The 14,452-nt window shown below is 53.8% G+C and overlaps 4 protein-coding genes across 4 annotated transcripts; 1 reads left to right on the forward strand and 3 right to left on the reverse strand.

Moving 5' to 3' along the window:
- Nucleotides 1-604: 604 nt before the first annotated feature.
- Nucleotides 605-1,760, reverse strand: M421DRAFT_5988 (uncharacterized protein; the record flags this gene model as incomplete). Its single annotated transcript, XM_033595726.1, has 2 exons — nt 605-1,603; nt 1,656-1,760. The coding sequence occupies 2 exons, from the start codon at nt 1,758-1,760 to the stop codon at nt 605-607; spliced, it is 1,104 nt and encodes a 367-aa protein (XP_033447980.1).
- Nucleotides 1,761-2,516: 756 nt separating this feature from the next.
- On the forward strand, nt 2,517-3,996 carry M421DRAFT_174096 (uncharacterized protein). Its single transcript, XM_033587809.1, has 3 exons — nt 2,517-3,007; nt 3,116-3,205; nt 3,256-3,996. Exons 1-3 carry the CDS (start codon nt 2,627-2,629, stop codon nt 3,910-3,912), a joined length of 1,128 nt encoding a protein of 375 aa, XP_033447981.1. The 5' UTR covers nt 2,517-2,626; the 3' UTR covers nt 3,913-3,996.
- Nucleotides 3,997-9,803: 5,807 nt separating this feature from the next.
- On the reverse strand, nt 9,804-10,900 carry M421DRAFT_101661 (uncharacterized protein; the record flags this gene model as incomplete). The annotated part of the gene is made up of 2 exons (XM_033586666.1): nt 9,804-10,053; nt 10,209-10,900. 2 exons carry the CDS (start codon nt 10,898-10,900, stop codon nt 9,804-9,806), a joined length of 942 nt encoding a protein of 313 aa, XP_033447982.1.
- A 496-nt stretch (nt 10,901-11,396) lies between these two features.
- On the reverse strand, nt 11,397-13,497 carry M421DRAFT_421575 (amidase signature enzyme). The gene has a single exon (XM_033592876.1). It carries the CDS (start codon nt 13,125-13,127, stop codon nt 11,535-11,537), a length of 1,593 nt encoding a protein of 530 aa, XP_033447983.1. The 5' UTR covers nt 13,128-13,497; the 3' UTR covers nt 11,397-11,534.
- Between the last annotated feature and the right edge of the window lie 955 nt (nt 13,498-14,452).

The following is a 14,452-nucleotide window of genomic DNA, read 5'->3' on the forward strand; positions in this document are numbered from 1 at the left end:
TTGTTTGGCCGAGACTTGGCACTGTAAAATTGAACATGGTGAAGCTTGACGTTGAATGTAAAGCATGAGACGACATTGCGCGATTGATGGTACATGTTGAAGCAGGCTCTACTTCCGTGTGGATGTGCTTTAGGTACCTGGTGTTGATCCAAGAGGTATTGCGTCTGCCCAGTGGGTAGTGAGTAAACTAGGTGCCGGAGAGCCGCAGCGAAGCACCAAGTCATTAGCAATGTCGCCAGCCACCACTCATCAACCAAGGTCTGACTTCAGGCGCGCAACGTAAGGCGAGCTTCTTATTTCCGATGGCAATCGAAGGCCATGCACATGGGCTGGCGCATGACTGTTGTATGACCGTTGCATGACCGTTGCATGACCAAGACTGTTGGAACTCGCGAACGTTTTGGCAGTGGATGACCGGATGCAAGTGTCTACGCTTCCCATAGTTCTTTGTAGAGGGAACCAGACGAGCCTGTGGTTTTGCACTGCAGTGCTTCCTGGGTGGTCACACTATTGTACTGCTGCTTGGCAATGTCCAGGTACAAAAAACGGTGGGTTGCCAGCGTCATGGATGTGTCGTGCCGTGACAGCACTGCCATTGCATTGTCTAATCGAAGTTGAAGAAAGCGTCGTCGAAGGCGGATTCACCTCCCTCTGGGTCCTCATAGTCGTCAAGGTAGAACAGGTCGTCGAGGTTGTTCGTGGTTATGGTCTCCATAGGTTCGTCATTGTTGTTCGTAGTATCGTTGGAGTCGATATTTGGCTTTGTGTCTGCCGCTTCCTTGGCAGGCTTGCTTTCCTTCGCATCGTCTGCTGGTGATTTGGGCTGCTGCGAAGGTTCGGCGGGCTTGGGTTGCTCCACTGACGGTTTCGCATCGCTGTTCATGTCTGGGAGATCGGGCATGGGGAAGTCAAGGTCCATATCTGTGCTAGCTCCGTTGTTGTCGTCCTCGTGGCCCTTTGCATTGGCAAAGTCTTCGAGCCCACGGAGCAACGAAGGTCCCTCGTCAAGCGTGAAGTCCATGTCGCCCGACGTGTCCATCATGTCGCCATCATTGTTGGTGCCAGATGCCATTGCGTCGCCGAATTCGAAGTCAAAGTCGAACTCATGTTCCTGCGTGTTCGAGTTGGCGGGCGTGGCATCGAAGAGGGGATCGTCAGGCGGCTGCTTGGAGGCTGTCTCGGTCACTGGTGGCTGCGCGGGATCCTCTTCGACTTTGGGTGCTGCCTCGGGCGTCCTGGCTGTGGTGAGCTGCTCGGCCGGTGGCGGTGCTTCAGTGGAGGCCGCTGCTGGCGTTACGGCCTCTGGCTTCACGGCCACTTCTTCCTTCTTCGCTGGCACACCGAGGCGCGATTCTGCAGCCGCCCGTGCCCTCTCTGCCTCGTGCTGCTTCGCTGCAGCCTCGCGCTTCTTGCGGTCCTGCTTGAGCAATGCAAGGTCCCGTCGCAACACCACATGCGCTAAGCGGATCTCGTTCTCGAGCTCATCAAGAGCGTCGTTGAAGCGCTCATTTGCTGCAGGGACGGCGCGCTGCAGGCCCTGCTTCATGCGGCCAACACCGCCGCCCGCCTGGTGCTCTTTGATGAAGCGGCCGGCCGTCAGGAGCTGCAATAGTGGTCAGCGCATTGTCCGCCAGAGCGATGGTGGGTACGCGCACGACTAGGTTCAGCATGCCCTGCAATTGGTCCAGGTTGGGGTTGCCTGGAGCCATGCGGGCCCTTGGTTGCTCTGGCGCAGGTACTTCTGGTTTGACGGATGCCATTGTTGCGGTGCGCAGACGTGGGCGGGCGATCTGGGACTGCGCGACGTGTGAGCCTGCTAGGGCAGATTCCAGATGACGCCTGAGCGCGCTCGCTGACAGCTGCTGCGTCTCAAAGAAGGGTCCACCATCAAGCTTCTGTCGCTGACTCGCTGCGAGCGCGCCAGTAACAAATGCACCCTTCTAGAAATGCGCTAGCTTGCTTCGGCGCGACAATACACAGCCAAGCCTGCTGCAATCTCGCGCACCATGCACAATTGCATTGTTGGCTGGGTCTGTAAGCACAACGAAGGCTCTCGTCAGCCCACTCGACAGCATTCGCCACGGGCAGCCGGCTCCACAGAGACCTCCCGTGCAAGTTCGCACTGCGCAGGCCACCTGCTTGCTCAATTCGCGAACAGGCCCCCCGAGGCTCGTAATTTACAGCGGGCGGCTCGCTATAGGGCTAGCTGCCGGCCCGCTGCATCAGGCGCCGGTTTAATCATCTCGCAACGGCGACACCTTTCTCACTCCTCCACCCCACAGTTGGAAGAAACCCAGAAACAGCTACCTGTCGTTGTTTGGCGAAGGGTCCGTCTCTCGTCTTTTCCGCATCTCCTTTTGCTGTCTCCTTGTTCCTTCTATTTCGTGTTGTCAGTCACAGTGTAGGTCGCAGTACCCGCGCCTGCCTTAACGATTTCCTTGCCGCCTCACGAGCAGCTGTCAACACCCCACTTCGCTCACCACCACTTTCCGTCCTGCTTCCGCTGCCGTCGACCTTCTCGCACCGTCTCTCTCGTCGCACGGCCTTGGCGCTCGCAGCATAGAAATCAGATATTGCAACTAGCTTGTTACCGCTCATCCCACCGGCGCATTTCCTCGCACCAGCCATGGCCGACTCTGCACCTCCTGGCACCAACCTGCCTCCTCCACCGCCTGCCGCAGGTCCCCCCGGCTACGATGGTCAGCAGGGCAATCCCCAGCAGCACATGCCTCCTCCCACGCTCGCCCCTGTGATCATCCCACAGAACACCAACCCCATCCCGACTGCCATCAGCTCGCCCATGTCCGGCGGGGTCATGTCTCCTGTCAGTGCTGGAGGCGGTGCTTACACTCCGCGCCGTGCTGCGCCCGAGCCGAATAAGAGGGCATTGTATGTTGGTGGTCTGGACCCTCGAGTCACCGAGGACGTTCTGCGCCAGATCTTCGAGACCACTGGTCACGTCCAGAGCGTCAAGATCATCCCTGACAAGACCGCCAGCTCTCCTACCGTAAGTGTTTCTTGGATCTTTTGGCGCAGTCACACGTGTCACTTCTCAGCCTTGTGTACTACTCTGCTCAGGCCAACCTCGACTGTTGGCTAACGTCTGAATTTACAGGGCTTCAATTACGGATTCGTCGAGTACGATGACCCTGGTGCGGCCGAGCGAGGCATGGCAACGCTCAACGGCCGCCGAATCCACAACAACGTAAGTGGTCACAGATATCTGCGATCAGAAGCTGGTTCTGACAACACCAGGAAATTCGTGTGAATTGGGCTTACCAGTCCAACAACACTGCAAAGGAGGACACTTCGAACCACTACCACATCTTCGTTGGTGATTTGTCCAATGAGGTCAATGATGAGGTCCTTCTCCAAGCTTTCTCGACCTTTGGCCCCGTCTCTGAGGCCCGCGTCATGTGGGACATGAAGACTGGCAGGTCTCGTGGTTATGGTTTCGTTGCTTTCCGCGACCGTCCTGACGCTGAGCGCGCTCTCAGCTCCATGGATGGAGAGTGGCTCGGTTCTCGTGCCATTCGCTGCAACTGGGCCAACCAGAAGGGCCAGCCTTCCATCTCCCAGCAGCAGGCCATGGCATCTATGGGCATGACCCCGACCACTCCCTTCGGTCACCACCACTTTCCTACCCACGGCGTCCAGAGCTTTGACATGGTTGTAGCGCAGACCCCTCAATGGCAGACGACCTGCTACGTTGGCAACCTCACCCCTTACACTTCCCAGTCTGACCTCGTTCCTCTCTTCCAGAACTTCGGCTATGTCACCGAGACTCGTTTCCAATCTGACCGTGGATTCGCTTTCATTAAGATGGACACCCACGAGAACGCTGCTATGGCCATCTGCCAACTTAATGGGTACAACGTCAATGGTCGACCTCTAAAGTGCAGCGTAGGTTGAGTCGATTCCTTTATCTCCCTTTCATTGCTTACATTTCGATCTAGTGGGGCAAAGACCGCCCACCAACCGGCCAATTCGAAGCCTACTCGCCTGCAGGCCCCAGTCCAGCTTACGCCCAGGCGCCTGGCGCGTACTTCCCCCAGTATGGTGGCGGACCAGGTGGTCCCATGTCACCTTCAGGTGAGAGGCACCGGAGGAAGCTACAGTACCGAAAATCACAATCTAATGCGCGGGCAGGACCCAGCCCCGGCGGACAACCCTTTGCCCAGCAACAAGCCGGCTTCGGGGGTCCTGGCATGAACTACCAGCAGATGCAACCGCAGCAAATGCAGCCGCAGCAAATGCAGCCGCAGCAAATGCAACCGCAGCAGATGCAGCCAGGTAGTGCTGGTGGCTACGGTCGTGGCGCTCCCGCTCCTCAGCAGCAATGGGGTCAGCCTGGCCAGGGCGGCTTCACCCAAAACGGCTTCGGCGGCTACCAGGGCTAGACCCCTGTGTGTCGCCTTTGTCATGTTTCGCATCGTTAAGCCTCTACTTTCGACATGCCTGGTTGTTTACAAGGCTCTTCTTGATTAGCGTCGATCTCTGCATCCTCCTACCTGCTATCTATCATGTCCTTACAAGGAGACTGTTTTCCGTCAGGACGGGGCGAGCGGTGTGCTATTTTGTCTGGCAAATTCTGTTCTGGTTCTTGGTGTGACTACCCTCTGTATGTTTCCTCCTGTCCGACTTGGCGGGCTGTCTTGTTGGGCTTGTTCACAATCGGCTACTGTCGTCGCTCAATGGATTTCCTTACGTTGCGTTGCTCTCGTTTCGATGGGCCAGACGCCTCTCACGATCTCTCTTCTATCTAAGTTGATGTCGATCTTACATTTCGATCTCCTCTAATCTTCCTTGACTTTCGAAAAGCATGTGGGATATTTGCATGGCGCCCCGTTGCATACCCATATCTGTTGTTTGAGCGCGTTGTTACGGCCGTAATGCTTTATCAACATGATTTACTTGATTCAAAGACTTTTCCTGCATTCTTACGACTGATGATTCCAAGGCGATTGCATAGCCAGGTGGTTGGTATTAGACCGCTTAGAGAGTATATGCTGCGCTTGCTCAATTCAAAATCGATGGCATATGCGTTGAGGACAGGACGGAACACATCGAATTACCCATAGTGAATCGAAGATTCTCCACTCCTACCACAACGTAGACGTGCCCACCACATATGAGTGACCTAACTGAGATGCATGCGTCGCAGAGAGACCGATTTGAATCTCGCACCTACCTCGAGTCTGCGTCGCTGACGGCAGCTTTATCGCAGTTCAGACGGCTAAGGCAAGGTCAATCACGTGCGACGCCACCAAAACTAGGAAATCGCGAGTCGCGTCTACGCGTGTGGGTCCGACTCACCCCATGTACAGCATCCTCGACACATTCACTTTACCGCTTTCCTTTCTGCTCGCCGCTTTCTTCTGCTGTATGCTTTACGCTTTCACGAGACTAGGTGCGTCGCTACGATTGTTTCCTGCGAAGGGACCGCAGTTTCCACTCCCGCGCGCGCACCTTCCTCGAACACGCCTCTCTACAGTGCCCAGGCGGCCACAACAGACTGGCATCGTCCCTCGCCATTACTACGGATACCTCGCCACCCGGCCGTACACAACACAGAATATGTTCCAGCAAGCTGTCCAGAAGCACAATGCTGTCTCCGCCGCCGCCGCGCCTCCTGCCTCTTTGAACCCCGCCTTCAGCCAGCCGTCGCTCCTCCACACATTGAATCGTGCAGGGTCTAAACAAAGGCCAGGGACGCGTCCAGTCGCTCTTGGCGCCAACAGCATTGCTAAGAAGAATGCTGCAGGAGTTAGTCGATCCCCAACGCAGGTATCACATGGGACGAAACGAACATCAAGTGGGTTGGCAAAGTCCTGGGGTTCTAACGAAGACATGTTCGAGTATCCCACACTCAAAATCTCTGAAATGGAGAAGGAGAACGACTTCCCTGTCTATCGAACATCATCGCGGAGTGACAGCGGCGGTCTGGCCACGACTCTGTTCGACGAAGACGACTTCGACAGTGACATCGACCTCGACGTTGAAGACCCTGCAACAAAGGGCACAGTCGAATACCCGAAGCTTCCACCTGCTTCACCAGCAGCTACAAAAGATTCTGGAAACTCATCACGGCCGCAGTCGGTGCAACTCAAGACCGAGCTGGATAGCAGCCAGCCCATTCCGTGGTCATCTTCCCCAGCCGAACACTCCAAGACGCCTCCCAAGCCGCAGCCACCTAAGAGCAAACGCCGCGCTCTACCCTGGTCACAGCAGCAGACACAGCCTAAGCAGCAGCTCACGCCAGAGACAGAGGAGGATGTCACAGCGAATAAGAAGCGGGAGTCGACGGCGGCCACAAACATTTGGACCCTCACGCCCCAGCCGAAACACTCGTCGAGTTCACAATTCCCATGGAATACTACCGCAAGTGCAATCAAGCTGCAGCAGAAGACGCTGAGAGAGCAGCATAAAGCAAAAGTCGCCGAGAGTGTGGACGACACAGAGAACGTGAAGCGGACGAAGAAGAATATTATTGCAAAGATGTTCTTGAGCGACGAGCAGAAGAATGTATTGGATCTGGTAATCGCACACAAGAAGAGTGTGTTCTTCACAGGTTCTGCTGGTATGTGGTGCCTCAGGACATGATAAGATCTACAACTAATTTCCGCAGGTACTGGTAAATCTGTGTTGCTGCGTGAGATCATCTCAGGGCTGCGGAAAAAGTTCATTCGCGAGCCGGATCGAATCGCCGTGACAGCTTCCACAGGTCTTGCAGCGTGCAATATTGGTGGCGTTACCATACACAGCTTCTCAGGCATTGGCCTTGGCAAGGAGCCCGCAGAAGACCTCGTGAAGAAGATCAGACGAAACGCGAAAGCCAGACAGCGCTGGTTGCGCACGAAGGTTCTGGTTGTGGACGAAGTCTCAATGGTCGATGGCGACCTGTTCGACAAGCTGGAGCAGATTGCCCGTACCATCCGAAACAATGGAAGACCGTTTGGCGGCATCCAGTTGGTTATCACAGGGGATTTCTTCCAATTGCCTCCTGTGCCAGAATTTGGCAAGCCGTCAAAATTCGCGTTTGATGCTGGGACATGGACCACATCTATCGAGCACACCATCGGCCTTCACCACGTTTTCCGTCAAAAGGATCCTGTGTTTGCGGGTATGTTGAACGAAATGCGTGAAGGACGCATGTCGAGTGAGTCGATCGCAAATTTCAGGAAATTGGAACGGCCGTTACCTGCTTCTGAGGGAAATATCGAAGCGACAGAACTCTTCCCTACCCGCATGGAAGTCGATCGCGCAAACAACCTCCGGATGCAGCAATTACATGGCGACAGCTTCCGCTTCGAGGCACGAGATGGTGGTACAATCACAAACAAGGAGCAGCGCGACAGATTGCTGCAGAACTGTATGGTCCCAGAAGTCGTACATCTGAAGAAGGGCGCACAAGTCATGTTAGTCAAGAACATGGATGATACCCTCGTAAACGGCTCCCTTGGCAAAGTCATCGGCTTCATGACAGAACAACAATTCACTTTCTGGAAAGAAAACGAAGAAGACATGCTCGAAGGCAACATCACCGAAGCTCAAATGAAATCCGAAATGGCAAAGGCCGTCCTCGGCCTCAACACCGCCCAGGTCTTCCCCCTCATCCGCTTCGCTATCGCCGACGGCACCACCCGCGATCTTCTCTGCAAGCGCGAAGACTGGAAAGTCGAACTTCCCAATGGTGAAGTCCAGGCCTCCCGCTCCCAGATCCCGCTTATCCTCGCTTGGGCCCTGTCCATTCACAAAGCACAGGGCCAGACGCTGGAACGTGTGCGCGTCGATTTAGGCCGTGTGTTCGAGAAGGGGCAGGCGTATGTGGCACTCTCGAGAGCAACTAGTATGGCGGGTTTGCAGATTCTCCGCTTCGACCCCCGCAAGATCATGGCGCATGAGAAGGTTCGGTCTTTCTATAGCAGCTTAAGCCGCGCTGAGCAGGTCGAGGCTAAGGCGAAAAGTGACACCATATTAGGGAAGATGCAGGCGGCCAATGAGAAGGCGAGGAAAAGGAGGGACCTTGCTGACGAGGTTCAATTGTAAGGGTGTGTCTGGTTAGATGCATTTATGGCGTTTGGGATGGAGGGTAGACGCCCTTTAGCTGGCTGGTTAGGCGTTGTATCTGGAGATATTAGCTCATGTTGAGGGACTAGACTACCTTACATCTCGTACGCGTCCAACGCAACAGATACTGGGACCGGAAATGTTAATTTTCAGTCATGACTCTTCTTCCTGGTAGTCCTCTAGTCCCACACATTGCTTTGTGCTCGCCTCACTAAAGCTTTTCCTCCTGCGTGTGATATATGCTTACATCTTGCACGTGCATGTATGCAGACATAGCTCTCACCTCAAGTATTCCAGTGCTGCTCGGCACATGGCCCCCTGCCCTAAAGAAGTGTCACCAGTGGGGTCATCTCTAGCTCAAAAGGGCCAATGCGATACCACCCAAGCATCTTTCGCAGGGCCTTTACTTCGCGTGACGTCAGATATGACCGGACTGCGTCGGTGTCTCAATTACGCAACGAACTTGATTTGAGTTGTCCGTTCAGGCTATTATATGGTTGCCCAGTAGCATTGACTAGACCACAGTAGCTTGTTCAGAAAGCTGCGAGATACCGTTGAATCATCGACTTGTCGAGCATGTCGTCACGGATCATGTCTAAATCTCGGGCCAGCGCCATGGTGTCCTTGCATCGAGACCTCTCTATTTCGTGCTGGTTTCGCTGTGGGTCTGGCTTCGTCTCCTGCAGTCCAATAAGCCGCTCACAATCGCATAGGTACGGGTAGCAGGTGTAAAAACAGGTGATGGCCACGAGAGGGGACTCGTGCTCAATCAGAATATTCGAACATGGGTGAGGAATAGGAGGGGATGCAGGCTCGTCTTCGATGAACACGGCCTCGCTGACGCCTGCTTGTGCCATGCTTCCTTCCCAGCAGATCTAGGCGAGCAAACACAGAATCCATATATTGATAAGCCATGTCCATGTTGGAAAGTATCAACTGGCTGTCGTAAGAAATAACCTCGGGTTGGTTTACGAACGCTTAGCGTGCTGGCTCGCGCGTCGTGCACACTTGGCATAGTTCAGGTTTTTCAGGATCTGAATGACCGCATTGATGCTATTACTTTCTACTTAGGGCGCTATCACATTTGGATACCCCTCCGAATGACGATTGCTTGGCCAAGCTCTGTCACGATCTTGGGATCGGATCTTTATTGCATCCTACCGAGCCGTCTTTCAAACCGCCGGTTTGGTCTCATCTCATGTCTTCCTGACTCGGCGCAGGTTCATCTCAGATTTGTCTCGCCCTGCGTGGCTCCGACATGCCCAACATGCGGCTGCTCGATTAATCTGCTATTGACGTCGCGTTTCAGAAGCATCGCAGGCCAGCGATTTCATTGCTTCGATTGAGGAGGCCTACACTGTGCGAAGAGAACTACAGCGCTGAAGCATGTCTGGAGCATATCTGGATCACTTGTGGTGACTGGATCGTTCTGTGCAATTGAGTTGGGGTTCGTGCAGTGTAGACTGTTGTTCGGCGACCCGCTACACCGGCCTCAGATCGGCAACAGCATTACATGCTAGTTTGAGAAGTCGGATAGCTGACATAGACGCCACGAGTGATGATGCATGTAGCACGCGTTTTTTGCAACACGTTTGCAGTCTTCTGGACGTAGTCATCACTCGTGCCTGGTGTCTCGCGATGGATTTGGTCTCGTGGCCGGTCTCGCGGGGCTGCGCACGTGGTCTGATTGAAGTTGATTGACGTTAGACATCATCAATCGCCGCCTCCAAGACTCACGTTGCCTGTCCAGAACGTAAGATCTTTCCGAGCATCCAATGCGAAAACTGCAGGGCAGGCATGATCATCGCTGCCACGACACGTGAGACAGCCTCGTGGAGTTTCCAAAGAATTGTCTCCTGAATCTGGTCTGCGCTCATCTCCTTGACTTCCTCGATTTGCTCTCTGAGTCGAGCGGCTTTGCTGGGAAGCTCTAGTCCAAGAAACAGGTAGAGGCCGACGACAATGTACTCCATGATGACTTGCCTATGAACGTTTGTCAGTAACGGCAAAATTATCAGAGAAGCATGAGACCAGTGAATAAAGCTTGTCAAAGACGTAGCTGATGCTGCGAAAAGAGTGTAGAACACCCTGTCCGAGGAAAATCAGAGGATATGGTGGCGCTATGGGGCTGTACGTACATGCACAATTGAATCGTGACGTTGCCGGAAATGACGTTGAATCTCATATCGGAGGTTTTGTCGACCCAGCTCTCGAATGCGAAGCATGTCATGTAAACAATGTCGACGACGAAGAATGGCAGACTGAGCACAACGGTAGTCAAGATCTTGACTTCTTGGGGATCTGCGAGATACAGACGGGCAGATATGACGGCGGTCGCCCAGATGAGGATTAAGAAACAGACAATGTAAAGACTGATGCCCGCTTTGGTTGCTTCGGTTGCTGCGTAGGTTGGCCCATCGCGGGAGTCAGGATCAATGCCGCCAGCGACGATGAGAATGAAGGAAATGACTAGAGGAACATGAACGAATAGCAGGATCCATTGCATTCGCCGTCCTTTCGGTTTGGTTGTTGTGTTGAGTAGACTGCTTGTCGACATAAACAGTGGCGTGAGACCCATGGACGTGAGGATAGCGACACCGGATGAAACGGAAGTATTAGGAACTTGTTCGATGGGAGTGAGTTGCGTGGTCGCCAAATCCATAGACACCTGCACAAGCCGGCAAACACACAACGTCGTAAGCCAGATCCATGGCCAGCTCCGCCCCAGACCTTGGCGTAGAATCAGGTAGAGCGAGATTACGAGGTAGAAGAAGAAGACGACGAGAGTGACAATGTTGACGATACCTGGATACTCGAGCGGTTGACCCATCGGTGCTGTCGACGAAGCATGATAGGCGTCGTGAGAGAACAAGGAACGCTGTCAACTCCGCTGAGATCTACGGGTCTACTAGCTGCTTGGCGTTTGGCCTTGGCGGTCACGGACGCTGGGTGAAATTGCGCGTAAACTCTCCACGACACACTTGATAAGCCTTTTCCAACGCGGCATCGCAATGCAAATTTCTATCCCTCTGGAACTGTCGTTGTGTGGCCTGCAAAGCATTGATCGCTCCGCCGCTCACGCAATGGTACACGTCGATCTGTGAAGTTTGCCACTTCCCGGCTGTGTCGCGGCTGTATTGGCCACGGACCATTGTCGGACGTCATCTTGCAATCTGCATGTTTTCCTGCTAAAATACCGATCATCGGGTCACCAACGATAATAGAGCCGATGCAAGTGGGCTCAGGACGAAAATCGAAGGTATGCTGTGCATGGACACTGTTTGATCGGTTTAGTGAAACGAAATACGCCGTATCCAAAGAGGGGCGTTGTTGCAACTTGCCAGAGACAAATGAACTAAAATAAGACGAGACATGTCTGGCCGTGACGCATGGACGACCGAGTCAATTGCACTTTATTACATGACCTGTGCACCATCATCTCGTCGAACGTAAACCACTTCGATCTACAAAACACCCAGCGGATACGCAGCGTCGATGTTGTTTCTGTCAGGCACGACCACGGGTACACTGTTGTACTGAGGCACCTCCACGACCTCTCTTGCCCAAGATGGCGGCCTCCTGATCTTCAGCAACTGCTCAACAGCATAGCCAATACCTAGCAGCCTCTGCTCTTGCCAGGGCTTTCCTAGGATCTCCATGCCGATTGGAATACCTATTGGTGCGTCCGCACTCGGCTCACTGAACCCTGCAGGGACAGTCACAACAGGAACACCCGTGAGCGCTGCGAGAATTCCATTGCGGCCGCTCTGCGACGGAGATCCAATCTTTACAACCAGATTCTTCTGCTCTGGGTAGATGATCGCGTCTAGATCGTTCGCGGCAAAAGTTTGTTGCAACGCTAGAGTGAGGTTGCGGATGCCGTTCTGACGCTGGATATATGTCTCGTTCCTCGTCGAAGAGACAAGCGCAGTGTTAACGTATTCATACTGCGATGGCAGGACGACGAATTCCCCACCAGAACCATTGACTGCTTTGCGCAAGTACAGCTCGTTAAGCGTATTAGGTCGTTCCCCGGACAGTGTTGGACGCAGGAGGTACTCGTCCATGAGCTCGCGGTACTCGTAACGTTGAACATCGAGCGCAGCCTGGATCGCGGTCGCATTGTATATAGACTCCATGATTGGGACCAAAGTGACATCTTCGGCTTCCAACCTGGACATCACAGCGTCCATGGCCTTGTTGACAGGTGTGACTTCTGGTGATTCAGAGTGGTTGAAGAAGCCATCCAGGACGCCGATACGAAGACCACCAAGCTCAGTAGTCCCAAGTGTTGCGGCGTAGTCGACGTTACGGTTCGGTACCAACGCCGTCGCATTGTCAGCTGGATCATAGCCCGTCGAAGCCATGACTGTCAGAGCTGTTGCTACATCCTTGGTTGATCTTGCAATCGGCCCAATGGTGTCGTGAGTGTACGATATAGGCATGATGCCAGTACGTGTGACGAGGCCTCTCGTAGGCCGAATGCTGCACAAGGAATTTGCTGATGCCGGACTTCGAAGTGAATTGACTGTGTCTGTACCCGTACCGAAAACGCAGAAAGAGGATGCTACAGCCGCGCCTGTGCCACCAGAACTTCCACCAGGCGTGCGAGTCGCATCATACGGGTTGATAGTCTGACCACCCAGGGAAGACACGCTAATTCCCTCCAGCGCAAGCTCGTGTAAGTTCGTCTTGCCCAGGATGACAGCTCCAGCGCTTCTCAATGCTACCACGCTCGGTGCATCTTCAGTCGGCTGTGACCTTGCAAGTGCGAGACTAGCTCCTGTGGTCGGCATCTCTGCAGTGTCGTAGTTGTCCTTCAGTAAGACAGGCACACAGAAAAGAGGCCCCGTAGCATTGCCTGCCGCAAGTAGCTCATCATAGGCATCCGCCAGGCTCAACGCATTGGGGTTTAGAGTGATGATAGCGTTCGTCAAGTTGTTGTGAGCTTCGATGCGAGCAATAAAGGCTGAGACGACCTCTCGGCATGTTGCCAGTCCCGTGTAGAGCGCATGATGAACGGAGTCAATCGTCGCCTCGCGAGCATCGAAGGGCATGGTGTTTGTTGCTATCAGCACGTGGCTGCAAACCGCGGCAACGACCAATTTGAGACTTGATACCATCCTGGGAGCAATTGTCAGCGGTAGCTCAGAAGCGTGGATGCCAGGGCCCAGCATCACCAATCCAGCAGCAAGGAGCTGCCTTATATCTGCTCAGGCCCACAATGGATCATTCAGCATCAGACAGAGGTACAACCCGCCTGTTTTTCTAGCGCATGCGGTGTATACAGCGGTACATATCCTCGATCGAGTTCGGTCAGCGATGTTGATCATGCCGATACCATAGGTCTGTAGTTTAAGACGTCGGTCTTGGCATCGAATGTCACACATTCCAAGGCTCAACAAGGCGATAATAACGCTGTAATGGAGCAGAGCTCCTAGAAATTCATCCTGGCACCTGTAATCATATCTACGCTCAACAATATTTTCAAGGACAAGCTACATAATAGCATGCTAACAGCAATTATAGATTACTAGCTCTGTAAAGTGGGGTCGAGGCAACGGCATCTTATCGGTAGACCTCCAGCTCCATCGACGAAACCGATGATCGGCGTGGGGGCTGTCGTCTGGCCAATACATCCTTGTTATCGGACGTACTCAGACATGAAATATTTGAGGTTTGCTGAAGTCGGGATTTGAATGAGGACGAAGAGAGTAGCCGCGAAGCCTTGTTAGTTAGTAATACAGGCTGTGAAAGCGCGACAGAGCTGCAGAAATAATTCACTGTTCAGAACAGTATCAACAAAGACTCCCAACCCGCATTTTGATCATGGGGCGCGAAGAGAAACTTCGCAACTGTACCACATTGTGACAGAAGCTCCTTCGTTTCTTCAGGAGCCTTAGTTGAGTGTAGAGCTTTCACACAGGCAAGCAGTCTGTCACGCTGTGGGAGCACGACTTTGCAGCGACCCCGGCTGTCAGTTCAGCGACCTGTGCTTGCGTTCTCAACGGCACTTTGATACACAACGTTTATGGAGCGGCGGATTCTGAGCGACCATCCTCGAAGTATAGCGCTGGGTCGCAAGGGGGGTTCTGAGCTAGGCCCAAGGTGAAGATCGAAGCGGTCGATCTGCGGCAGGGTTGCGGCAGAAGCTCGACTACAGGGAGTAGAGGCCTCTACGGAGAGGGGGAGAGAGGCATCAGTAGTCGCAGCAGTCGAAGGACACGGTCACCAGTGCCTATTGCTGTCAGCGCTCGTTCATGCAGGAGTCCGATGATTGTATTGCGCATGCCGCGCGCACGTACTCGTTGACAAGGCTCAGTTTCCCTTCCCGGCTACAAATTGGCCACGAAGCTGCAGATGTGCAGATGGATGTTGTTCC

The sequence above is a fragment of the Didymella exigua genome (genome assembly GCF_010094145.1).
Source record: "Didymella exigua CBS 183.55 unplaced genomic scaffold M421scaffold_16, whole genome shotgun sequence".
In the NCBI taxonomy this organism is placed as follows: domain Eukaryota; kingdom Fungi; phylum Ascomycota; class Dothideomycetes; order Pleosporales; family Didymellaceae; genus Didymella; species Didymella exigua.